This window comes from Marmota flaviventris, chromosome 7 (genome assembly GCF_047511675.1).
Source record: "Marmota flaviventris isolate mMarFla1 chromosome 7, mMarFla1.hap1, whole genome shotgun sequence".
Classification (NCBI taxonomy): Eukaryota; Metazoa; Chordata; class Mammalia; order Rodentia; family Sciuridae; genus Marmota; species Marmota flaviventris.
Window position 1 is genome coordinate 101,737,641 of NC_092504.1, and position 26,137 is coordinate 101,763,777.

Genomic DNA, 26,137 nt, shown 5'->3' on the forward strand with positions numbered 1-26,137 from the left:
GCCTGACATGTGTCCTTTCAAGTCAAAATGTTGTTTTTGCAGACCTGAAATTACAGGGATGTTGTTTGTCTTGATGTTAACAAAGCACTGTATCCAGTCACACAGCAAATGGTCATAAGCAATTGTGGTGCTTTTTTTTTTTTTTTTTTTAAACTTTGTCTGACACCTGTACCAATTTTTCTTTAGAATGCCAGAATTAAAATTTAGAACTCTAATTAAGCTAAAAAAAAGATGAAAAATTCAATATCAGATTCAAAGGAAGGAAGCACCAAATTTAATATTTGGGGGGAAAATCAAATATGAAAAAAATAACTTTTTATGCTAGGATATATAAAGAACTCAAAAAGCTAAACACCACAAAAACCAAATAACCCAATCAATAAATGGGCCAAGGACCTGAACAGACACTTCTCAGAAGAGGACATATAGTCAATAAACAAATATATGAAAAAATGTTCATCATCACTAGCAATTAGAGAAATGCAAATCAAAACTACTCTAAGATTTCATTTCACTCCAGTCAGAATGGCAGCTATTATGAAGACAAACAACAATAAGCGTTGGAGAGGACATAGGGAAAAAGGTACACTTCGTACATTGCTAGTGGGACTGCAAATTGGTACAGCCAATATAGAAAGCAGTATGGAGATTTCTTGGGAAACTGGGAATGGAACCTCCATTTGACGCAGCTATCCCTCTCTTAGGTCTATACCCAAAGGACTTAGAAACAGCATACTACAAGGACACAGCCACATCAATGTTTATTAGCAGAACAATTCACAATAGCTAAACTGTGGAACCAATCTAGATCTAGATGCCCTTCAGTACATGAATGGATAAAGAAATTGTGATATATATATATATATATATATATATATATATATATATACATACATACATACAATGGAATATTACTCAGCAATAAAAGAGAATAAAATCATGGCATTTGCAGGTAAATAGATGGTGTTGGAGAAGATAATGCTAAGTGAAGTTAGCCAATCCCCGCCCCCCCCCCAAAAACAAATGCCGAATGTTTTCTCTGATATAAGGTGACTAACTCATAGTTGGGTAGAAAGGGGAGCAAGGGAGGAATAGAGAAACTCTAGATAGGGCAGAGGGATGGGAGGGGAAAGGAGGGGGCAGAGGTTAGCAAGGGTGGTGGAATGTGATGGACATCATTATCCAAAGTATATGTATAAAGACATAAATTGGTGTGAACATACTTTATATACAACCAGAGATATGAAAAATTGTGCTCTATATGTGTAACAAGAATTGTAATGCATTTCGCTGTCATTTATTTTTAAAAAATCAATAAAAAAATAGAATGGGCCAGTCATATTAAACTGACTTTTAAATTGGAAAACTAACACAAAGATAAAGAAATAGAAAAGGAGATCATAAGATCTAAAAATTCTAATTTTTCATTTATAATAGGTCTTACCTTTACTTAAGTGTTGAAAAATTTAAGCAATTCAAGAAAAATGTTATGGTGGAACTAAAGTATCATTTAAGAGGTAGACAGAAAAAGTTAAAAGAATAAGAATTATCTACAAAATGAGTCAGCAAACAATGGCTTAAAAGCCAAATACAGCCCACCATCTGTCTATGTATGGCTTATGAGCTAAAAATGGTTGTCATATTTTAAAATGGTTAAAAAAAAATAAAAAGAACATGTCCTATTATTTCCAACATGAACAACATATGACATTCAAATTTCTTTTTTTTTAAATTTTTTAGTTTTAGTTTTTAGTTGTTGATAGACTTTTATTTATATGTGGTGCTGAGAATCAAACCCAGTGCCTCACACATGCCAGGCAAGTGTGCTATGGCTGAGCCCCAGCCCCAGCCCCAGCCCCGACATTAAAATTTCAACATGCATAAATAAAGTTTTTTTGAAACACTGATGTACTCTTTTATTTAAAATCCTATGACTATTTCACACTACCCAGAGATTACTGCACATTACATGGCTTACTATCTGGAACTTGACAGAAAAGAAAGTTGCTGAGCTTTGTTCTAGAGAACAACTTCCCAACACAGTTATCAGAGTTAACTTCTAAAATATAAATCTTGTTGTGTCTGTTCCTTAGACCTTCTGGTACTGCTATATGGATAACTATGATCTTCGGCTACCTGTTCTTCATTTGTTCTTCATTCACGGAGCTCTTTCTTTCCCTCTCTCTTGCTCCCGTGCATCTGGTCTTTCATCTCTTCTCAAAACAGGCCACACTTCTTCCCACCTCAAGGTCTTTGCAGAGTCTACTACTTCTCATTTTCAAAACCCCTCTCTCTATCACACCTTCACTGCACCAATTCATAAGCATCCTCTGGCTCAGTTCAAATGCTGCTTTTTCAATGAGGTACCTCTGCAATTCCCCAAATCACCCACATTTGTCCCTGCCATATGCTTTCATGGTACTCTGTCTGTTCTTTTCTTGATAGAATTTGTCATTATTGTCATTATATAATTTGTGTGGCTATTTAAATTCAAACTCCCTCTGTAGACTAGAGGTTCCCTGAGGTCAAGGGTCATGATATTTACTGATATAAATTAAATATAATACAATGCTCACCATAAAGAAAACAAATAAATATTAACTAAATGCATAAGTGAAATTTATTGTTTTCAAATACAGAACTCATGATATTTGTATATTTTCTTAGAACATATTTATACCTTCTAGAATGTCACTCTACAGACTAAACTTGTATTATTGTCTAAGTAAGGGAGAATGTGTGATCAACCAACGAAATGACCAGAATTAAAAAATACATGAATAACAATATCCCTTAGAAAATAAAAAAAAATCTTTTTTTAAACATTAAATTGTACACTTTATTTATTTATTTATTTTGAGAGAGAGAGAGAGAGAGAGAGAGAGAGAGAATTTTTAAATATTTTTTATTCTTTAGTTTTCGGCGGACACAACATCTTTATTTTTTGTATGTGGGGCTGAGGATCGAACCCAGTGCCACGTGCATGCCAGGCGAGCGCACTACCGCTTGAGCCACATCCCCAGCCCCATACTTTATTTATTTTTATGTGGTCCTGATAATCCCAGCAGCTTGGGAGGCTGAGACAGGAGGATCACGAGTTCAAAGCCAGCCTCAACAATGGTGAGGCACTAAGGAACTCAGTGAAACCTGTCTCTAAATAAAATGCAAAATAGGGCTGGGGATATGGCTCAGTTGTTGAATGCCCCTGAGTTCAATCCCTGGTATACCCCCTGCCCCAAAAAAGAAAGAAAAATTTAAAAATCATTGATATTTTAGGAAAAAAAAACTATAAATAATCACCAAAATCTACATATTGACAAATAATGAGGAGAGGAGAAGTTTTAAAAGAAGGAAGCTGAAAAAGTTAAGTCTTGCAATATTTCCATGAACTATGATGATTGGAAAAATTTAAGTACTACCTGAGAACAGAGTTCATATATTTCATGAAATAGTTTTAAAGCCAGATTTCCAAGTTTCTAAACAAATGTACTTGGGAGGTTTCCCATGTGCTATGCACACTGATTACCTATTTGTTACTTAGCCAGTCTCTAAAAATACTAGACTTATGACAAAATCTCAAACTTCTTTATTTAATATGGAACAGACATCAACATCTATTCTTATTCTGACATTTCCTAATATTTACTCCTTTTAGGGTTAGAAGAAGCTCTGATTAATAACATGTCTGCAGCAGCCAAACTTTCTGCTTTGTCTATTGCTTAAGTGAGTTTTCATTTCTCACCAGGGAGAAATATGCAGGCTTTCTCCTTCTCAGACATGTGTGCAGAATTGGGCTTGCAGCCTTTTGGCCTGCTTTTCTAATGAAAAATGACTTAGGAGAAATGAGCAAAAAATTATTTGTTTGCTGTGTCTTTGTCTGCACTGTTTTCTTTTAAACATGGACCCATACTCACAATGTGTTCAGGCAAACCAGCCATGAGGCTATTCATTTACCATTATTATCATCCTCCAGGACCAAATGAGTGGAATTCTTTCTATTCCCCAGTCCTAACAATTGTTAAATTATAACATCCTTATGCTATGTACTCCATTCTTCCATTATCCTCAAGTGTCTTGCTATGGTTTGTATCTGGGATGACCCCCAAAGTCCAGTTGAAAGCATGGTCCCCAATGCAGCAAGGTTCAGAGGCAGGGCTTTCAGGCAATGATTGGATCATAAGGGCTCTCACCATCAAATGGGTCAATCCACTGACAGCTGAATAGACTACTGAGAGGTGGGATCTAGGCTGGAGGAAGTAGGTCACTGGAGGCATGCTTTAGAAGCATTTATCTTCTTCCCAGCCTCTCTTACTCTCTTTCTGCTTCCTGGGTGCCATGAGTTGGCGACTTTTCCTCTGTCATGCCCTCACGCATATTCTGCCATGTTCTATCTCACCTCAGGCACAAATCAATGGAGCTAGCTGAACATGGACTGAATCCTCTGAAACTGTGAGCCAAAATAAATTTTTCCTTCTCTAAACTGTTCTTGTCAGGTATTTTGGTCACTGTGACATAAAGCTGTCTAGCACATGCCTCAAGTGACCTCTCTCTCCAGCACTGGATGTTCCATATCCTCATCCCAAAATGCTACAGTTTCTCTTAAAACAACAATAAACTACCTTTGCTTTCTATTTACCTATTCCCCTAAAATAGTCAAACTGAAATAATAGTACACTAACCCACCTGTCACACTTCAACCACCTCAACTACCTCATGCCCCCCAAAACCATATTCTTGTACAGGTCACTAATGGCCTCTAAATATGATTGACAATTTGTTTTTGTCGTTTTTTTTTTTAATTGTAGTAAAAACCACATGACACAAAATTTGCTATCTTAACCATTTTAAGTGTATAGTTCAGGAGTATTAAATATGTTCACATTATTGTGAAAGAGAACTCCAAAACATTTTCGTTGTGCAATTCTGAAACACCATACCCATTAAACAACAAATTCCTTTTACCTTCCTCCCCTGGAACTATCCAGTAATTACAATGGAACCATCCAGTATTTGTCTTTTTGTGTGCATTCCTCACGTTGCTGTCTTAGTAACTGACCTAAATGATTGCTCCTTTTATTTTTGTCTTCTGTGCCATGATCTATACACTTGCCTTTTTAAGCAATAAGTTGCTAGCTATTCTTTATTCTCAGAGTTTTCTGTCCTTGACCTGCTTTCTCTGTATTCTGCTATCACTGGTAGCAAACAATTGTATTCTTTAATAGCCTTAAACATTGTTTATTTACTAGTGTCCCAGGTTTATAACTCTAGCTTACCTCTCTCCTACAAGCAGCACCCATATTTTGGATTTCCTTCTTTAATTATTTTATTAGCTGTCTTAGAGCATATAAGTGAATTATTTTCTCAAAAAACTTCTAAGACCTTTCCTGAAATACAGTCTTTCAATTGACATATTTACTATTCCTAAAAACCGGTAAGAAACCTTTTACCTCTAATACCTTTCTCTCCCCCTAAAGTTATTCATCATCATGTCCCAATCATTCCACCTCAAAATTTTAATTCGAATCCATCTGTCTGTTCCATATCATTGCCACCACTCTCTCTCATCTAGACTATTCAAAGCACTCACTAATACCTGTGTTTTAATAATTGTCTATCTGGTCTCTTGCTTTCCCTCTTGCCAAATCCTGCCCCATCCAGCTTCTGTGCTATCTGGTATGGCTTAGTGTAGCCATAGTGCCCTAAGAAAAAAGAAAAGTATACTTTACCATATCACTCTTTTCATTAAAACCTTGCAATAGATTCATACTATAGTTAAGATAATATCCAAAATCCTTAGCATGCTATACAAATCCCAAATACCAGAATGACTTGAAGATCTACTTCTCAAGTATCTTTCTATATCAATCTTACCTTTATTCACTAAACTCCATTCAAGTAGATCAATTTTTCAATGTCCTAAACAAAGTTTTTTCATAATTCAGGATCTTATTCACTAGTAATGATTGTATTAATTTTATTTTAGTGTTTAACTTATATATAGAAATTGTATTTGAATAATGAAAGATAATATTTTCCTATCATTCAGTATGTAGAAGGCACATATAATCCTTCCCATAAACTCATAATGTAGGTACTAGAATTGTCCCCAGTAATTTGCTAAAGTGATTACTTCAGTGTATGGTAGACCCAATAAACTGGTAACCATGGTAAGAATAGATTCAGTGGATTGGAGAGAATAGAAACTAGGTTGCAGAATATGAAACATTTTTATCAGTAATAAAATTTCTATACCTTAATTTGCCTCAAATGGATTTTAATGGAATTATGTTCTATCCCCACATGACAAGTTTTTAATAAAAGGAAAAAATTCACAAACCTTAAAATATGTATTTTATAGCAGATAAAGAAGGGAACAAGAATAAATTGTCCTCAATATTTTCACTCTTCCATAAAGCAAACTTTCACACAGAAATATTGCTAAAGCAGAAACTAAAAATATATCAGGGTCATAGCTGAAGTCTGTTCTTTTGGGGTTCAGTGACACAGGAGAGCTATTTACTTTAGCCAAGCAAATTGCCAGTCATCTCAAAAAATGAGTATCTTCTACAAGCTTCCTCATAATAAATATGGTGAGTGTGTTCACTCATAACTATGATCTTCCTTCTGGAAAATAAAATCTACTAAAACTCAGGTGTAAAGTTCTGGCACTCTAAACTACAGCTGAATTTATTAACTGATTTCAATGACTTCTGTGCTTTGCTTGTTGAGGTGCAAGGAGATTATGAGTTAGGGGCTAAAAGAGGGGTATGAAGTAAGTTAGCTGACATGAAAAAATACCACCCTAAATGAGGTTTACTTTGTGAAAGAAAAAGAAAAAAGATTCAATGAATTGGTGTTTTCTTTTTCTTTTTTGGCAGTGCAGAGATTGAATCCAGGTCCTCCAGCATAACAGGTACATGACCTACTATTGAGCTAATAGTCCTAGTCCCCCAAATAATTTTCCTATGAGCTTCCCACTAACCAAAGCAAAGACAGGAAGCCAAAATTGGATATTGCTGAATATCCAATTTGTTACTACATACTAAAGTCTGTGTCCCTCCAAAAATTGTATGTTGAAGTCCTAAATCCTTATGTGACAGTATTAGGAAGTGGGTGATTACATCATGTGGGCAGAGTCCTCATGAATGGGATTAGAGCTTTTTATTTTGGAGTACGTGGGACACAACTGAGGGTCTCAAGCATGCTCAGTAGCTGCTATACCATTGAGCTACATCCCCAGATTAGTCCTCTTAAAAAAGACACCTCAGAGAGCTCTTTGCCCCCTTACCCTTATGCACTCCTGGGAAGACAATGACAATTTATGAACCACAAAGTGGATCCTTAACCATCACTGAATCTACCAGAGTCTTGATCTTGGACTTCCCTGCCTCCAAACTGTGAAAGACAAAAGTTTAGTCTTTAAACCATTCAGCCTATGATATTTTTGTTATGACAGCCTGAACTAAGACATCTGTATTATGGGAAGAGTTTTCTCTTTTTTGATATATTCCATTTTCTCCTATCTTAACTCTTACATATTTCTGAGGTATTACCTAAAGGAGTTACCATTATTAAGCATCCAGTCTTAATATTTTGTGAATTCTAGTTACCTATATTACTCCTTCATCTCCACAGAGACAATGTTCTATGCGTTAGAAAGATAAGGGCAGGTAAAGATTTTAAACTGTATGTATAATAATATAATATGAAGATTTTAATGTAGAATAGCAACTTAAAACTCATTTGGAACAACCCCTTTAGTAACTTCAGGGTACTTATTTACCACTAACCTTAGCTCCTTTCACTCTGTGATCACGTGATCATTCCTATCAGCATTTTCAGAGATTTCTACTTGCTAAAAATAGCTTATTTCACATGAGTCAAAAAATTTGTTATTTTGTAGTTTTAACATACTATTATAAAAAGAATTTATGTAACATTCAGGATAAAAAGGATAAATGATGCATAATTCTATTTAATAGTGTTGTATCAATTTGTTATTTGAAAATATAAGTGAATTTGTCTGCCTCACATTCAATAGCCCACCTACTATGAATCCATGAAGAAGCCATGTCTTGCAAGAAACAGAAATCTAAAGTCAGGATTCTATTCTTACTGCTGTTATTAACTGCTGAAATTTTGGGTCTCATCAGCTTAAATTCTTTGCACAACAGAGGGAAGGGATTAGGTGGTTTCTCCTTAACAAACCTTTGGATCTTACTAAGAATAATTGATAAAATAAAATTTACAAAAAAAAGAATCCATGTCTTTTGAGAAAGTCACCACAGTACCTCACCAGTGTCCTGCCAACATTAGAGTACAATACTTTCTAGATAAACTTTGTGGATCAGATGTCCTAAATGTTCCCATTCAATCATTCATGGCATTCATTCATTCATTCAACAACAAAAATGTGTCTGAATTCCCACATTATGCCAGGCATCCTCACACCTTCTAGGCCCACTTTAAATTCCTCCCCTCATAGAGTTTGCATTTTAGTGCTCACCTTCCTGTAACGAACCTTAAAGATGAATCCTGTCCTGCTTTCCATCTCTGTTTACCTGCCACAACCACATGTGCCAATCCTTTGGATTAACCATCATCTCCTAGACTCTTTCTTTACTACTCTGTGCATCTCCTAATCCAATCAATATCTCACCCCTCTAACCCTCTATTATTCTACTATACTTTTTCTTTTTCTTTTTTGGGGTACCAGGGATTGAACTCAGAGGCACTCAACCACTGAGCCACAACCCCAGCACCATGCCCCCATTTTGTATTTTATTTAGAAACAGGGTCTCACTGAGTTGCTTAGTGCCTTGCTGCTTCAGCCTCCCCAGCCTCTAGGATTATAGGCATCCACTGCACCCTGCCACTTTTTATTCTTCTTCACCTTCTCTGCAGTCTTTTCAACAGAGGTTGACTTTTCTTTCATATTCCATTTTCTTATGGAGATGGAACAAGTGTCCCCTTCATTATTTTTTTTAATACCATCAGCCACTTTCCATCCTCCAAAATCCTAAGTTCTTACAGGCTAATGCAATCTCTCTATAGTACCCACTAAAGACCCACCTCACTGTCTTGTCTCTGTCTCATGCAGTTTGCTTTAGCACCTGCCTTCCTCTTTACCTCATTCCTACAATCTTTCTTGATGACTTCAATGTCATCATGTTAAATCATCAAGTAACCTACCAAATTCTTTGATTTCTTCACTTTGATGATATTATTTCCCTGAAGGCTAAGTCTTAGGTCTGGACCATTCCAGCCATGTACTCTCTAATTCATAACCTTCACTTTTCATAAACAAGTACAACACATCTGAAATCTAGATCTTAAATACCCTTCTTAGTCCTTTCCTCATTCACTTCTCTACCTCTTTATTTTATTAGCTTCTTTACTGAACTAAACTGACCCTTACCAAGTGAATCAATTCTTATCAAATTCAATAACATCAATTTTCTACTCTTCATCATCCCCCAATATTCCTACAATCCTGTCAGTTCTTCTAAAATTCAAATGTATTTAATGGTCTTAATCTTCATCAGTAACTCCATTGCTCAAGACACTGTCATTTTCTTGCCTTAAGTATAGGAATGCTCATTAATGGTCTCCTGCTTCCATTATTCCTCCCTTAAAAATAAATTTCCAAAGTATACGCAGAAATCTTTTAGAAACATGTCAGATGCTACTCTGGTAATCATAATCCTGTTTTAGGCTTCTCATTTAATTGGGAGAAGATTCTAAATTCCTTAACACAACCTACAAGACAATAAAGGCTACTTCTTCACTCAATCTTTTATCACTCTCTCTCTCTCTTATATGTCATGCTCCATTCATAAAAGCCATCTTTAAGATCCTTAAGCACACCAAGCTGATGCCTATCTTATGTTCCTGACACTTGCTGCTCCCTCTGTCTGGAGAATTATCTGTCCCATAGCTGCATGACTGACTCCTTCAGATCATTGCAGCTTAAATATCTGCTTTTTCCGTAACTAGTGTTGAATTATCCTCCCTTCATTACATTCATCATGTTGCCCTCTTTTTTTTTTTATAAAATACACCAAATAAAACTTATTTTTTCATGCATGTCTTCTAGACCAAGTCCATGATAACACCTTGACTTTGCTGTAAAGTGGCACCTAGAACAGTGAGTGGAACAAAAAGTAAGCAACTGTTGGGTTTAATTATTACATACAATCTACACAGCCAGTCCTGGGTATCCTACACATACCAAAATCTGAGGATGCTCAAGTCTCATATAAAATGCAATACTATTTGCACAAAACTTATTCACACCTTCCCATGTATTTCAAGTCATCTCTAGATTCTTTATAATACCTAGTACAATATAAATGCTATGTAAATAGTTGTTATGCTATACTGTTTGTGGAATAATGAGAAAAGAAAAGTTTGTACATACACTATACAGATGACTTTTTACAAAAAGATCTTTGGTTGGCTGAATCTCTCAATGAGAAACCCACAGATATAGAAGGGCCAACCCAACTAAACATGAGCAAGGACCACTGATAAACTATGCGGTCTGAAACTAAGAAAAATTGTTTGGGGAAAGATGACTATGGGTTTAGGTTAAGGAACCAGCTCATAATGTCAGCTAATATCAATTATTCACCTAAATGCCTCTGCTAACCTTACCTTTTCTTCCCCACTTATTGCAGAATAACAAAATGTTTTGAGCCAAACTACACATAATTATACTAAATTTCATTTTTTCCTTTTTTCACTAAATTTGATCCATTTTCTTACATTCTCAAAATATTTTTGAAGGATGATTTGGTTATAGTGCACGTATTGTATATCTTCTTGCCTCATCCTGCAAAATTAGGCAGCAGATTATAGTGGTATGTATCCAAGTCACTAATTGACCTTTCAAATAATATTCTTTGGTTAAACTCCTTTGACTTATTAAGAATCTAAAAACTTTATAATCATTGACCTCATTTCATTATAAGTTGAATATAATCAGCTTCTTTAGAATGTAATTCTGGGTCTTGGCAATTCTGCCTTTTCTCAGTACTCACTAGCCGTGTTTTTAAGAATGCCTTCTAGATGTTTTTTTTCAAGTGACCACAAGTTCAAACTAGTTTATGGTTTAGAAATTAACCTGTTTCCCCTTTTGAAAAGCAGTACTATATTTGCCTCTTCACATTCATTTTATTTCCCATTCTCTAGGATTAAAGAAGAAAAAAAAACCCATAGTGTTACTTAGTGAATCTCATTTGTAATTATTCTAAGTATTCTGGACTACAAATCATTGAATAAAAGAACTATTTAGAATTACTTTCTATCAGGACATCAATTCCCTCAAGATGCAAATCAACCAAAAATGTTTCAGTATTTGCATCTTGAATTTGGGTTATTTTGATTGTGTCTTTCAAAAAAGACCATTGATGTTTCACCATCACCATTGATAACACCACTTCTGTTTTTTACTTTCTTTATTTCCTAAATTAATGTTGTCTTGGTTGTTTAATATTTCATACTTGAAGAATTTTTCTTTTGGTGGTGGATGGGCATTTTCTCAACATCATGTGACGCTGCTCCAACATCCCTGCTAAGGGCTTCACTTATTTTAACAAATATTTGATACCATTGATATACTCTAAGGATAAGTCTGAATCCACCAAGTTTGTTTAAAAGTGTTGGATCTCTGTATTAAAACCTCAAATTCACCCACTGTCTAACCAATGATGATATACAGCTTCCTAGAGCCACTCAAGTTGTTCAGAAATTCATGTTCAAAATTTTCTTATTTTGAATTATATAATTATTGATATAAAGAATGAGTGTGTAACACTAAATCAGAAATTCCACAGTATTATCCTAGTTCTAACATATCCTGTTCAAATAAGTGAATTCACACTTTTCAACAGTAATTAAGTATGTCAACGAAAGTACTATTCTCAGGAAAAACTGAAGTGTAATAAGTACTTATGTTCAATAGATGGCGATGTTTATATTGCAGTCACCAACCCATAAAAACTTGAATAGTACAATCCAGAAAATGAAGGCAGATCAAATACAGATGTGCCATATTTTGCAACTGAAAAAAATTACTTGATTGTATATTCATTTTTCTTTAACCTGTGATATTATTTCTAGGTTGACCAACATATTTTGTGGAAATGTCTATGATGGTATCAGCTAAGAGATTCTCAAGGGCTATATTTTTTTAATTTTTTTTTTTTTTAATTAGGCTAGGGGCTGGGACTGTGTAACTCAGTGGTAAAGCGCTTGCCTTGCATGTGTAAGGCACTCAGTTTGATCCCAAGCACCACATAAAAATAAAGATATTGTGTGTCCATCTACATTTTTTTTTTTTTAATTAGGCTATGCTGTGGAAATATTAGTACCCTATCTTTTGGGAGCAAGTGTGATAGTTAATTCTCACCTCATAAAAATATTTGCAAATATAAGACCAGGGAATGGTTCCCACTTTTCTTATATAGCATATGAAGAATAGTAATTTTGGGAAATAACTATCTATGCAACTGACATATGTCTTAGTAAGGATATTTAAAAGTGACTTAAGATGTTTGTGAAACACAACAATAATGAAGACAAAGAATCAGGCAGCAAATTGTGTTTCTTCATCTATCTCTAAGGAGAGATAAAAAGGGTCATAAATATCTATGAACAAACTGAAATTTTATAAAACTCATAAATCAGTACGCTTGGAAATGTTTACGTAATTTCTCCTTTCTCAATTGCCAATGAATATACAAAAGCTGATAGGTTTTGGTTTAAGAAGTAACTTAAGATTTATTCTTAGAGTGCCAAAATTCCATTCTGATGCCCATCAGCTAGAAACCATGTGGACATTATTTAGTGCTATTGGACAGCTTATAAGAGTGTATTTCTGCTAGGTGTTGTGGTACACACCTGCAATCCCAGCAGCTTGGGAGGCTGAGATAGGAGGATTGTGAGCCAGACTCAGAGAGTGAAGTGCTAAGCCACTCAGTGAGACCCTGTCTCTAAATAAAATACAAAATAAGGCTGGGAATGTGGCACAGTGGCCAAGTGCTCCTGAGTTAAATCCCCAGTATCCCCCTCCCAAAAAAGAGTATATTTCCCTTCCATAACTGTTTTGAATTTTTGCAATGTAACTAACTGGTGGCCTGAGTTTGAATTGATTTTCTACCAAAGAAAGAAGCAATCAGTCTTTCCTTAGTATTTTAATTCTTTGAAAACTGGGAAGTCAGATCATGTATTATTATTTTTAGTATAATACATGAAAAATTAGAATCTACTATTCCTTAGCAAAGGAGATAAAAGAAAGGCTGATAGAAGTATGTTCTGATCACAACAATTTTTTAGATGAAGTTTTGCTAAACTAAAATGCTACTCTATAATTTATATAGATAATTTAAATATTAAAAAATTAAACTGCATATTAGATTAATACTTCCATAGAGAAGAAACTGAAAAATGAGATCAAGAAAAAAATTATTTAATTAAAAATTATTGTACTATGTTTGATAAAATGATATTTTTTAAGTATACCCATGTTTTTGTTTTTTTAAGAGAGAGAGAGAGAGAGAGAGAATTTTTTTTAAATATTTATTTTTTAGTTTTCAGCAGACACAACATCTTTGTATGTGGTGCTGAGGATCGAACCTAGGCTACATGCATGCCAGGCGAGCGCGCTACTGCTTGAGCCACATCCCCGACCCAGTATACCCATGTTTTTTAAGATAATTTTTTTTAATAGAGAGAGAGAGAGAATTTTTAATATTTATTTTTCAGTTTTCGGTGGACACAACATCTTTTATTTTATTTTACGTGGTGCGGAGGATCGAACCCAGTGTCCCACGCATGCCAGGCAAGTGTGTTACCACTTGAGCCACATCCCCACCCCCAAGATAATTATTTTTAAGTGAAATTTTCTACGGTCTCCCAAATGACTCTGTTCTGGTAGTAAACTTATTAATATCACTATTTCTATTATTAATATATTAATAATAAGATGGCTATTGCCTTATTTATTTATTTGTATTTGCAGTGCCAGGGATGCATACTAACAATGAGTTGCATCCCCCAACAGCTCTGTGGCTTCTTTTAAATGTTGTAGAATAGATTCTTGACTTTAAACATTTGCTTATTTAAGACAAAGTTATTTCTGTTGTTTTGTTCTCCAATTAGAGCATTAACTAAGCGTCTCATATTCCTTTTTCTACAATTAGTTATGTTCTCCTCCCAGGAGTCTCCATGTATTTATTTCATGCTAAAACACTCCAAAAATCCAAAGACGGAGGATTAAGAAATAAATGTTCATTTAATGAATAAAAAACTTTCCACAGCTTTTTAATAAATAGATAATTCCAGGGAGAAAGTGTTAACTTTTGGCAGTCAGGTTATCTAAAGCACTATAATTCTTATTTCAGCAACTTAGATATGGTATAACATTTCAACATAGATATTAATACCTTGACACTTTAATAAAAATTTGACATTATACTGAATCTGCAATTAAAATATTGTATACCATGCTGTAATTAATTTTTTCTTAAGAGTTCAATAAGTAGAGAACTGAAGAAATATGCAATTACATACTGTCAGAACTGTTAGTACCAAACATGGCAGGGAATACTAAAATGCTTGTATTTAAAGGACTTATATTCTAGCTGGAGACATAGGACATGGAGACAAATACCTATCTAAAGTAGAAAAGAAAGTGCCACAAGAAAGTTAACAACAATGCTTTCTATTGGGTCCAAGGCAGTGGTTCTACTTAAGAACAACTTTTTCTTAAATGTTAATCTGTCAAATCAGTTTAAGTATATGTCATGGTCTGAATTGAGTCATCTCCCACCCACCCCCAATTAATTTAATCCTCAGTGTGAATAAATTTGGATATAGGTCCCTTGGGGTGGCAATTAAGGTTAAATGAGATCATAATGGTGGAACCCGAATTCGTGTGACCATGTCCTTAGAAGACAAAAAGAGAATTAATGTGTCTACATATCCTTACCTGCCACTTGTTTTATACTATGCTTTCCTGTGAACTCATCCAGAGGAATGACCATGTCCAAACCGGGAAGAGAGGCTTCATTACAAACTAACCCTGCTGGTACCTTGATCTGGGACTTCCAGCCTCCAGAGCTATTAGAAAATTAATTTCTACTATTTAAACTACCCAATCTGTGACAGAGCTGCATTACACGGTGTATTTCTAATTTAAGAATACTCTGACAGAGATGAATCCTGCAATCCTAACACCTACCTTCAAGAGAAATCATTTCATTGTACATACAGACCTTTACTTACACAGTTATAGTTGCAGCCAGGAAGAAATACAATGCTTATCATTCGTTCCAATTTACATAATAGGAAGACTCTTGTCTTTGACAAACTCATACTCTAGTCAGAGAGTTAGGATACATCGTATCCATAATATAAATTAGAAAAAGAGGTGTCAAAAGAGAGTACAGTTAGTTCAGAAGTAAGATTATTTGTGCTTTGGTTGTGGAGAGAGTGTAGGTAGGTAAGCATGTGTGGCTAGAGTTGTGATGTGAGAATGATTTAAAAAAAAAAAAAGCAAAACAACAACAACAACAAAAAACACCTTGAGAGAGATGGCATTTTCACTCAGCCCATTATTCTCAGTAGTACAACACTGGAATTTGGTGCTGGATGATTTCTTGTTGATGAGGGCTATTTATTTAGCACTCTAGCAGCCCCCTCCTGACTTTGTGGTATCTACATATTACCAAAACTTCCAAAAGCTACTCAGCAGCAGCATCTCCCCCAAGAGAGAACTGAGGAACACTTATAAAAATGTAAAATTGGAAAAAAGCAGATTGTGGGCTGGGTTTGTGGCTCTGTGGTAGAGCACTTGCCTAGAACATGCGAGGCCCTGGGTTTGATCCTCAGCACCACATAAAAATAAATAAATTAATTAAAGGTGTTGTGTCCAACTACAACCAAAAAATAAATATTTTAAAAAACCCAGCAGATTGTTCATTATTAAGTGACTGATTAAAGAGGTAACAGGTATGATTCTAAAATGCTACATATAGAAAATTAAAATTTGCACATGCAAATTATAATAATATTTTCAACACTGCTTTCCTATTTTAAGTGTTCATTATATTTATTCAGTCTCATTTTCATTTTGAAGCTTTTTATTTCCTTGCTTCATTGATACAGCTCATTGAGTATATTTGATTTCTAAATACCTTTACTTACTTTTTACTCCTACGTGGGTAGTCTCTGAAGCTATCAACAAACACTCTACTTAAGACAAAAAAAAAAAAAAAAAAAAAAAGCAAAGGCATCTTCTTCCTGACTTCCAGGCATCTCAACAGATCTTTTACTTTATAGACTCCCTTAAATTATATGATCGTGATCTGGGCTAAAGGTTTAGGAGAAGGGATAAGAAGTGGCAAAGAGGGGCTGGGGTTATGGCTCAGTGTAGAGTGCTTGCCTCACACATGCAAGGCCTTGGGTTCAATCCCCAGCACCACATAAAGATAGATAAATGAAGGTATTGTGCCAACTGCAACTACCAAAAAAATAAATAAATAAATGAAGAAGTTGCAAGGATACTGGAAATGATGAGATGAATAAAAAGGAATCTATGCAACTGAGGACCAAATTGGGATTCAAAGGATTATGATTCTCTTGCAGAAAAGGGTCTTCGAAGAGCAGACTTCATGGAGACTTAGCATGGAGGGTGTTCATTAAGAAGTGCCTCTAGGATTAGGATCTGTGAAGGGGGCCCGGTAGCAGAAATGGGCAGAAGTTGAGCTACCACTGAGAACTTAGGACAGCTTCAGCTGACTCTATAGCACCTCTGGAGCTACAGGATTTCTCCCAAGTTGTTGCTAAATAGGGTGAAATGGCAAGGCTCTTCACCTTTCCTTCCTAGCACCTAAGATCAATGAGCTCACTGAACATGGACAGCTGAGGCGATGGTGAAGGGGCTACAGGAAGGCTGCCTGCGTTGTCCACTCAAGTTATGTTATCAGTGGGCACAGTGTCCAATGCAGATTATAACTTCGTATTTTAAAGAAATGGAAACTCAGGAGCAGAAAGTAATCAGTCAGTCACAAATTTGAATTTAATACCCTCAATTATTTATCATTCCCTATTTCTCTCTATTTCTAACAACAACATCAAAAAGCCTATTTTGGAAGAATGATCAGGAACTATTACTTAGCTTAAGGAATTTCCTTCAAAAGGAGAAACAAAAGGAATCAGTCCAAATAATTCTTGCTAGGTTTTTATAGAGAGGACTAAAATGTCAAATTCATCACTAAATTATGAAGAGTATATGAAATATCAAAATTTCAGATGTCCAGGTTTCATTTTTGTGTGGCTTTATACATGCTTACAGGACACTGTGTTTCTGTACCCTACTAAGGTTACGAACATGTAGTACCTTTATGCCTTCTCTTTTTAGGTCTTCACTGGATCTCAATAAGACTATCAGAAATCAGAAATCAGGGTTGGCACTAACTAGGTGTGCACTTCATTCAGCAAACTGACAAACCTCCGTGACTCTTCATTTTTCTAATTCTACTTGAAAGTAGTGAGAAATGACAGGATAATTTCCCACTTGAAATGCTGTGATAGAAATGGAAATATGCTATTTGCCCATATTCTTAAGAACTATGGTTTTATGTCATGCTTCCCTCCTGAATGTTTCAGCTACACTGACTTTCTGATCTGAGTACTTGCCACAGTACTTTCCACACTGCTTCCTCAGCCTGGAACACCGTCCTCAAAAATCATCATTCAGCTGGCTTCTCTTCTCCAAAGAGTCATCTCCTCCGATCTCCACATAATCTAAAGTAATCCTGCCCTGCCTAAGACAAATTTCTTTCTTATTAGCCTATTTTATTACCTTGCTAACAAAATTGCCTCTGATCATCTTGTTTTTATATTTAACTGTTATTCACTACTGTATCTGTAGTACATAGACTAGTGTCTAGCATGTACGTATGTAGTAATTACTTGGAAGAATGAACACAGACAATAAATGAATATTTAAGATTCATGATTTTAAATACACATCAGAATGACAATAACTAGGGGGAAAACCATATCATTTTGTATTTTTTGAATAATACTGAATAGTATATGAAACTCCTATTTTGTATCCCAATATCATAATTTCTATTCAACAAACTCTGAGATGTTTATATATGTGAGCCTTCCTAAATGGCATATAATGTACAAAATAAGTGTTTCTGTTTCTACAATTTTTTTTTTGAGGTGACAGAAAAGACACATTCCGTCTTCTGACTGGTAAAACACTGTAAGGAAAAAATGTTCAAAATTCTTAAAGAGTAACTTCCCAACTTTATATTTAAGAAAAGCTTAGGACTAAATCTGTATAAGAGAGACAAACAAAAATAAGTCATAAATTAGGCCATTAAACTTACAATAACATTTTTGTAATTTTTGGCTAGCTTTAAAGCTAGGAATATAAGATGTCCCAAAAGATCCATTGAGCTCAGGAATTTAACTTCTGACAGGGTCAAATGGAATGTCCTTTGTGATCCTGGCTGAAAATTTGTCCTTCTACTCAAATATGAATCATTTCATTAATCTAAGTCCGTTCTTGTGATGATACATTAAAAATTTTAATTATACATGGTATTAAATTCTTATTTTCAATAGCCCCTATTTTGAGTTACATAATTCTATGTATGCTCTCTTGTCTGTATTAGGAAAAAAAAATTTTTTATTTACCTAAAACTCTTTTTAGTAGTTCTTTCTATCAATTCTGTAGTTATTTTAGAAACTTGGTTCTTGGTAGAAAATCCCATGTTAACGCTCTCACATTATTTATTTTTATGTGACTTTAATTCAAACTTTTTTCAAACATTATTTTTTGAGAAAAGAATTATTAGGTATAGAAAGGCCTAGTCTAAGAAAGTAGATTTTCTTACAGAGGCCAGAGACAGAGTAATAACTGGAAGTGATGTCAGGATCATAAAAGCCCAACTGGGCAAAACTGCTTGGTGTCTGAAGAAGAACTGATGCAATAAAGTAAGACATCTTATATCTGGATGTATAGTGGAAATGAGCAACAATAAATTCTAGAATTACTTTCTAAATACATTTACTAGGTGAAGTTTTCAATAGGAACCAATCACTAACTAAAGTTAATGTTAGTTTTTCTATGTTATTAGGCAATTATCCTACTAGGGTGACATTCAAGTGTAGATATCCTGGAAAAATAAAAATGAATCCTTGAATGCAGGCAAGAAGTTTCAGTAATCATTCACAAAGAATAATTTTATGTCATATCATAGTTTAAGTGATCATATATGTTATTCACGTATGATGTTATGTTAAATAATGTAACAGTTCAAGAGAAAACAAAAGTGGGCCTTTGCCATGTTTTACATTTAGTAATGTCACAAAATTAAAAACATTTTCCAAAAGAAATATCAAGGTAATTAGTGATTTTACCCCTGTGATATTGTAATATGTTCTGAACAGCAAGGTTACTAGCCTCAAGGAAACAGAACAAGTACAAAGCTAAGTTAAAGGCAACTTTATTACAATAATTTTCCAAACTTCAAACGCATTTATTACTGCATTTAGATCTACTATATAATACATTATATTACAAGGCAGAAAGCATTTCTCATAGATTTTTAGCTTCCATGTACTGCCCAAAACATTGCTTCCTAAGGATAGCAGCAACACACAATAGTTTACAACACTAAGTAAAATATTTCTCTGAAATCTCAGAATCGTTCATATTACAATGTGTTTTATTATTTTCCTCTGATTTAAAAGTGAAGCAAACTATCTTTATATGTTTTAATACTTAATACCTAGAAATTTCCTATACCATAAAAATACCCACCAGCTTAGATATATTTTCTTGGTAGAAAACAGGATTTTGAATCTAACCAACCCAAAAGAACACTGTATCTCCCCATTGCAAACAGGGGTAGAATCTTCTTTCCATGTTTAGAAGCCAAATCTTGGCTTCCTCTTCTTCATACAACCCCCCTGAAGAGTGCCTGTTTTAAAAGATTCCTAAATTTACAATGGACTCTTATCTAACAAAGTCCTCTCTGTTTAATCTTTCCTCCTCCTATTTGTGTACTTAGAATAATGTACAATCAACTTTGACCATTCCATAATAATGAACTTAAAAGTAATCTCAGGAAAAGCAATCACATTTTAAAGGAAGTATTTTCCAAATTAGACAAGGACATTATTCTTGTTCATATGCCTCTGCTTCAACTAACCAAACAAACCCAACTTATGAAAATAATTTTTTTCAAGGTTTGTACCATAGTAACAATAGAAACAGATGTAAATCCTCTGATTAGATCTAGTGCCTTCATTTTTTTTCATTTGGTTTTACATTTGTGAGCTACCACCTAGCACAAAACATGTTCATCTTCTTATTTTCATGAAAACAGGAAATTGTTAGAAAAGTATAGAAAAGTTTCTATTTTTTTCATCAGGCAATTTTAATACAGATTTTGCTATCAAGTTGAAAAAGAAAAAGTGAATGAAAAGGTATGTGCTGACTGCTTGGGGGGGCAAGGCTCATAAATCACTGTACGTTAAGAGCACGTGCTGAAACTTCATGGTGCCAGTCACGTAATTTTGTGTATTTGGGACTAAAGACGTGAAGGGGTATCTTTTCCCTGTGGAAATAAGAGAAAAAAAAAAAAAGAGTGATAGAAGAGTCATAAAAAAGAGAGAGGAAAAGATTCTACACTAATTCCATCATGCAGAAAACATGCCTTATAAAAGCTTAATTTCACATAGCTTTTTGTTAAATAGCAAAGATTTTAAAGGTAGAGCAGTTTTAGAAATACAGAAATTAATCTACAGAGCCCTCCTGGAAACATCAATTTTTATGCCCAAAATAAAGTGACTGCAAGACAACACATGAACTCATTCAGAGAGATATATTCTGTTAGCAAAGCATTCCCAATTACACTGTTTGGCCCACCTCTTACTTCAGTACTAAAGAGAATATGCCTTAGCCAAGATCCAGACAATATATACTACTTTAAAAAGCTGTTAAGTTGTACATTTAGGTCACACTAAAGGCACCACAGTTAAATGCTTAGCTTCTATTTGCAAAGACAAAATGCCATATCATTCATTACACTTGAAAATTTGAAAAACCAAATTGAGACCATTCATGAAAGAAAAGCATTCAACTTACAAAAAGATAAAGAAACTTACTTTGCCTTCTTTGCATTATCAGCTTCAGATTCTTTCACTGAAATATGAAAATATGCAGTATTACTTTGTCTTTTTTAACTTCAAAATCTCTTAAGCAATTATCTGTGTCAATATCAAACACTCAAGTTTCACAGAGCCACTAAGAAAAATTCTATACCATGTTCTATTGGTTGTAACTATTCAATACTCCTTCTCTTCTCTATGTAACTCTCCCAGACTGACATCTCATTTGCAGTACCCATATTATGCATAACTAATTTAAAAGTACAGTGTCCTAGGGTTGTTTTCCAGTAACTGCCAAATTAGTCTAAGTACTATTCTCTGGGGCAAAGAATATCATCCATTAGGATCCCTAGAAGATCACTTACTATGTTCAGTCCCAGTGATCTGGGCAAGGATTCGGAAAGAACGAGACTGAGTTGTTCCAGTCCTTGGGCGCCAGTCTTCAGTATCCTCAATCAGTCTCTTCTTGCTGGCATCACTATGAGTGGGTATGTGATAAAACTCTGTATTACGCTCCACAATGTGTTTTCTTGGTGGCCTAGGGAAAAGATTTTTTTTAAAATTATTTAAATATTTAATCCTCAATATTCCTTTTATATAGCTTGCTTATGCAAGTACTGTCCCAGTCTCAATTTTTTTTTAAAAAAAGTACCTTTCTAAAATAGGCTTAGCTTTTCTTTAATCAGTTAAAAACAATGTACTTAACAGGTGCATATAAACTAACATTATAAAAACATATTCAACAGAAACATTACCGTTTAGGTGGGGTTTTCCTTTAATTGACAGAAGAAGGCAGCAGAAGAAAGATTTCCAACATGAAGAAAAGGAAAGGAAAATAATAAGGAAAAAAGGAAACTAGAAAATGAAAAGTCTAAAGTAGTCAAAATCAAACAACTGAAAATTACTTCTATCATTCATCATATGCCACAAAAGACAAAGGTATGAACTATGATTTAACCACAGTTTAATATCAATATGCTGTAGAATGTGTTGGGAGTTACCAAAATTAGATCACCTCTTCACTAAGCCTAGGAACCAAGACTGGTTTAGTACAGGCTAAATCAGTAATTTCAAACATAATTTTGAAAAGGGTCAGAATTGATTTTCTTCATTTATATATACAGATCTCTTTATCCTGAATAAAACTATTGGGCAGGATTAGTATACTGATGATGATTGCGCAATATTAGAAACCACTGAGATATTTATGAAAAGAAAAGGATTGAAAGTATAGCTCTATCACTTTTCGGTGCATGATTTTAGTCAAATCAGTTTCACTGAGTATCAGTGTTTTCCACTGATAAAGCAAGAATATTACATTGTTCTGAGGATTCAAGGTAATAATTTATATCAAAGAGAGGTATAAACTATAGAGTTTGAGAACTCCGGCTTTGCTAAGAACATTCAGTTTTCTATTAGCATAGCATAAACACTAAAGAATTTACAATGTATATTATTTTAATACTTTAAGCTCTACTGAACATTATAAACACTCCTTGTTTCTCTTTCTTCAAAATAGGACAAATGCAAACAGCTGGAGTTGTGAATTTAACATTTAAAATTTCAGAAGAGGAAAAGTAAGTAGTCTGCTTAGCAGACTACTGGCCAAAGGTCTATGTAGAAAAAGTGCTCTCAATGTGGTCAGGTGTGGGTGGCAGGATCTGCCAGGTTTTACTCACTGCTGAAACATCACAGTGTGATCAGCGTGTCAGGTGATTGCTATCATTTTATAACAGTAACACTATCAAAACTGCCCAAGTACACTGGAGTCTTTTCCCCACAAAGAACATGATAAAATTAAAGTCAGTAACATTGGCTTTAGAATCAGATCAAGTTGCAACACTAAATCCTTCACTCAGCGTGTTTCTTACAAGTTAGTTCACTTCTCTGAGTCTCTGTTTTCTATGAGACTTGTGAATTAAATCTTTAAAGGTTATTCTGAGGAATAAATAAGATTCAAAATGTACACAAAGTGCTCTCTACAGTTTCTAGCCCCCAATAATGATCATCATCACATGTTATTTTATGATGATCAGAAAAACAATCACAACATGTCTTCTAAGATGATGGATCATCGGCATATAAAAAGAACAGAATCAAAAACATCCATGCGCTAAATGGAAAGACATATTATAATTTATGGTAAGATTTCATAATCCCTGCAGTAAAATATTTAAAAGATCTTTACTAATACTCAACAAAATCTAGTCCTTTTTAAAATAGACAAAATTTTTAGAAACTAGGAAATAGAGATTATTCCATAAACACATTGTCTTGGGCACATATAAAATAGCTCTTATGTAAGTACTTGAAAAGTTTACATTCAGCTTCTAAATATTATAGTTTTAAACTGCTCTACAATTAGTGAATGTAGTTTACTCCCAAATATTGCCAATTTCAAGTATAAGACTTTTTTTTATCTTTTGAAAAAGGTTTTGTCTATAAAAATACAAAACAATGTTGTCATACTAAGAACTAAAATACTAAAATGCCATAATTGAAGTAGTATTTAGCTACAGCATACTTGCAAAAAGTAGAATTTATCTTAGACTTTGTTGTTAACCATGGCTAAAGTCTCATATTAGTGATATGAATTTTCTAAACATTTACTTAACATTTTCTGGTTCTGAGACTCTGACTCTGATGACTATGATTAAGGAAAACAATAATTTTAATTTAAAATATTTTGAGATACAATATAAACTTAACTCTCAAGAGCAAGTAATTCATTTCAAAATATGGGCTTTCAAAATTAGCAAGTTCATTCAATTTTTTTTAAAAAAAATCCAAACTATATCTCTAACTTCAGTGTACACTGTCCAGAACATTTACCCATCCCCCTGAACATAGTTAGCTTATAAGTTTTTCCACTGCTAAAGGGTGGATGTTCCAAACACACCCAATGATTTATAAGAAGTTCTCTGGGGGGCTGGAGCTATAGCTCAGTTGTAGAGTGCCAGTCTCATATATGTGAGGCATTGGGTTCAATCCTCAGCACCACATAAAAATAAATAAATATATTGTGTCCACCTACAATTAAAAAAAAATTTAAAAAAAAGAAGTTCTCTGTCATGAAAACCATGATTCTTATGCTCCTTAACATTTTTGAGACTTCTTGTAATGAAATTTATATTAATAAGATTTGCTGGTGGTGTTAAGTTGAGAGCAAGATGAAAAGTTACAGACACACAATGATGAAATGAGCCATAAGTACTTACACAGTGCCAGGATTACTGAAGGAGGAATAATACACATAATAAAGACGTGATAAAGATGAGATTGATATTCCAAGGATGATGGAACACAAGCAGAGATGAAGAAAAAAGAATAGTAAGAGAAAAAATGAAATAGCAAAATTCAAAGCAATGAATTTAAGAGAAGATGTTATATAAATACCATGCATCAAAATAATCATGCAAATGTAGACAAAAATGAACAAATGTTAGTCAAAATTCCATCCTATTATTATTACTAGGATAACAGTTCTATGTTTTTTATCCCCTAAACACTGAAAATCATTGCATGTACTAATGCTAGTTCAAGTCTTCATGTTACTAAATACCAAGAAAGATCCACTACAAAAAAATCCAGATTTTTATAAAATTCACTTTAATATGAGTTCAAATTCTTAATAGTATTCCTAACAAAAGGCAGAGAATAAAACAGTTTGATAAAACATGAAGAAATAGTTCTGCTTACAATCACTTTTAAAATCAACAAAGAGAAAAATGTTTCAGTCTCATATCAGAGAAGTATAATACTAACCACCAGTGTAATCTCTTTACATACATTATCCCTATCATACACTGCCAGAGAATGTTACACTACTGGAAAAATTTTTTTTTCTTAAATGTAAAATGTCTGATGAAGATGTAGAATCATGAATAATGGGCTCTCTCTCTCTCTCAATTTTCATACTTTTCCCTGTTTCTCAGTCTCACCTCCCTCAATCATGAGCAAGTAAGTCCCAGTAACTTCAGAACTGGTGTGGGAACTCCACAGCTCTGTATTATCAGTGACATAATTACTTCCCAGAAAAGTATATCTGATTTGATATGCTAAAGGAAATGGGTTAATAATACCTGAATAGAGAGAAGGTCAAAACAATTCATTCACATAGCCTATTAAGGGTAGAATTGTTAAAAAACAAATATATTTACGTTCCATTATGGATAGAAAACAAAATATAAACTTTGTATTATTTATCAAAGAACACCTTGTAGTGTTCTTGGATCCTCCAATTACGTTTAGTCAGAATAAATAAAAATTCATAGTGAGAAAAACTGACTGTCAGCTTTAGTGTTTAAAAAGGTCTGTGTGGCTATAATTCCACTTTTAATTAAGTTGACAAACTCAACACACAGGGTTAGGTTCCACTCAATGAGGGTGGGACACAGGAGTAAGTTGATCTCAACAGTTTGCCTGTCTATATTCTTTGCCAGTCATAGTGTAAAGCATTCTCTTCTCTTTTTTGCTATTTTAAATAACAGGAAAATAGTTTTGCAAAATAATCTCTCTGAACTGATACCAATTTTAGGCATATATATATTTAAGTATTTTAAAGCTGAGGGAAAATGTTTTATCTCAACATGAAGTTGCAGGCAGATATTAGATATCGCATATTTCCAATTTTACTTTATAATATAGATTAAGAATTTCAACACATGCTCAGAATAATCATAACTTGATTAGTGCAAACTTTAGTGGTAAAGGACATCAAATGGAGGGTTGATTGATTTTAATCCAAAGATGCCAATTTTAATGTCAAACAAGTATTTCCATATTGTTAAAAAAAAAAATGTACTCAAATGGAATAGTGCAGAGAAGTGGCAAACTTATCACCAAAGCAGCCAGTTAACTTGGCCTTAGTTGTGTTGCCCACTTCACCTTGTTCTAGGAAAATTGTAATCTAAAGAAACCTGTGTTCCTCAATTAT

The 26,137-nt window shown here is 34.1% G+C and overlaps 1 protein-coding gene across 11 annotated transcripts in view; it reads right to left on the reverse strand.

Annotated features, from left to right (window-relative positions):
* The window catches only part of Pdlim5 (PDZ and LIM domain 5), a 212,571-nt gene that overhangs the window by 66,092 nt on the left and 120,342 nt on the right, over positions 1-26,137 (reverse strand). For 4 of the 11 annotated variants that reach the window (XR_011708012.1, XM_071614530.1, XM_071614537.1 and 1 more), the window contains exons 6-8: positions 21,957-21,974; positions 21,567-21,739; positions 21,199-21,235 (exon numbers count right to left, since the gene is read on the reverse strand). Coding sequence is in view for 10 of the 11 variants with exons in the window: in XM_071614530.1 (XP_071470631.1) it covers positions 21,199-21,235; positions 21,567-21,739; positions 21,957-21,974 (228 nt within the window). In the remaining variant the exon portion in view is untranslated. Of the gene's footprint in view, positions 1-19,516; positions 20,649-21,198; positions 21,236-21,566; positions 21,740-21,956; positions 21,975-26,137 lie in introns of those variants that run through there. The other 7 variants (XM_071614532.1, XM_071614531.1, XM_027926716.3 and 4 more) reach the window with 3 other exon arrangements.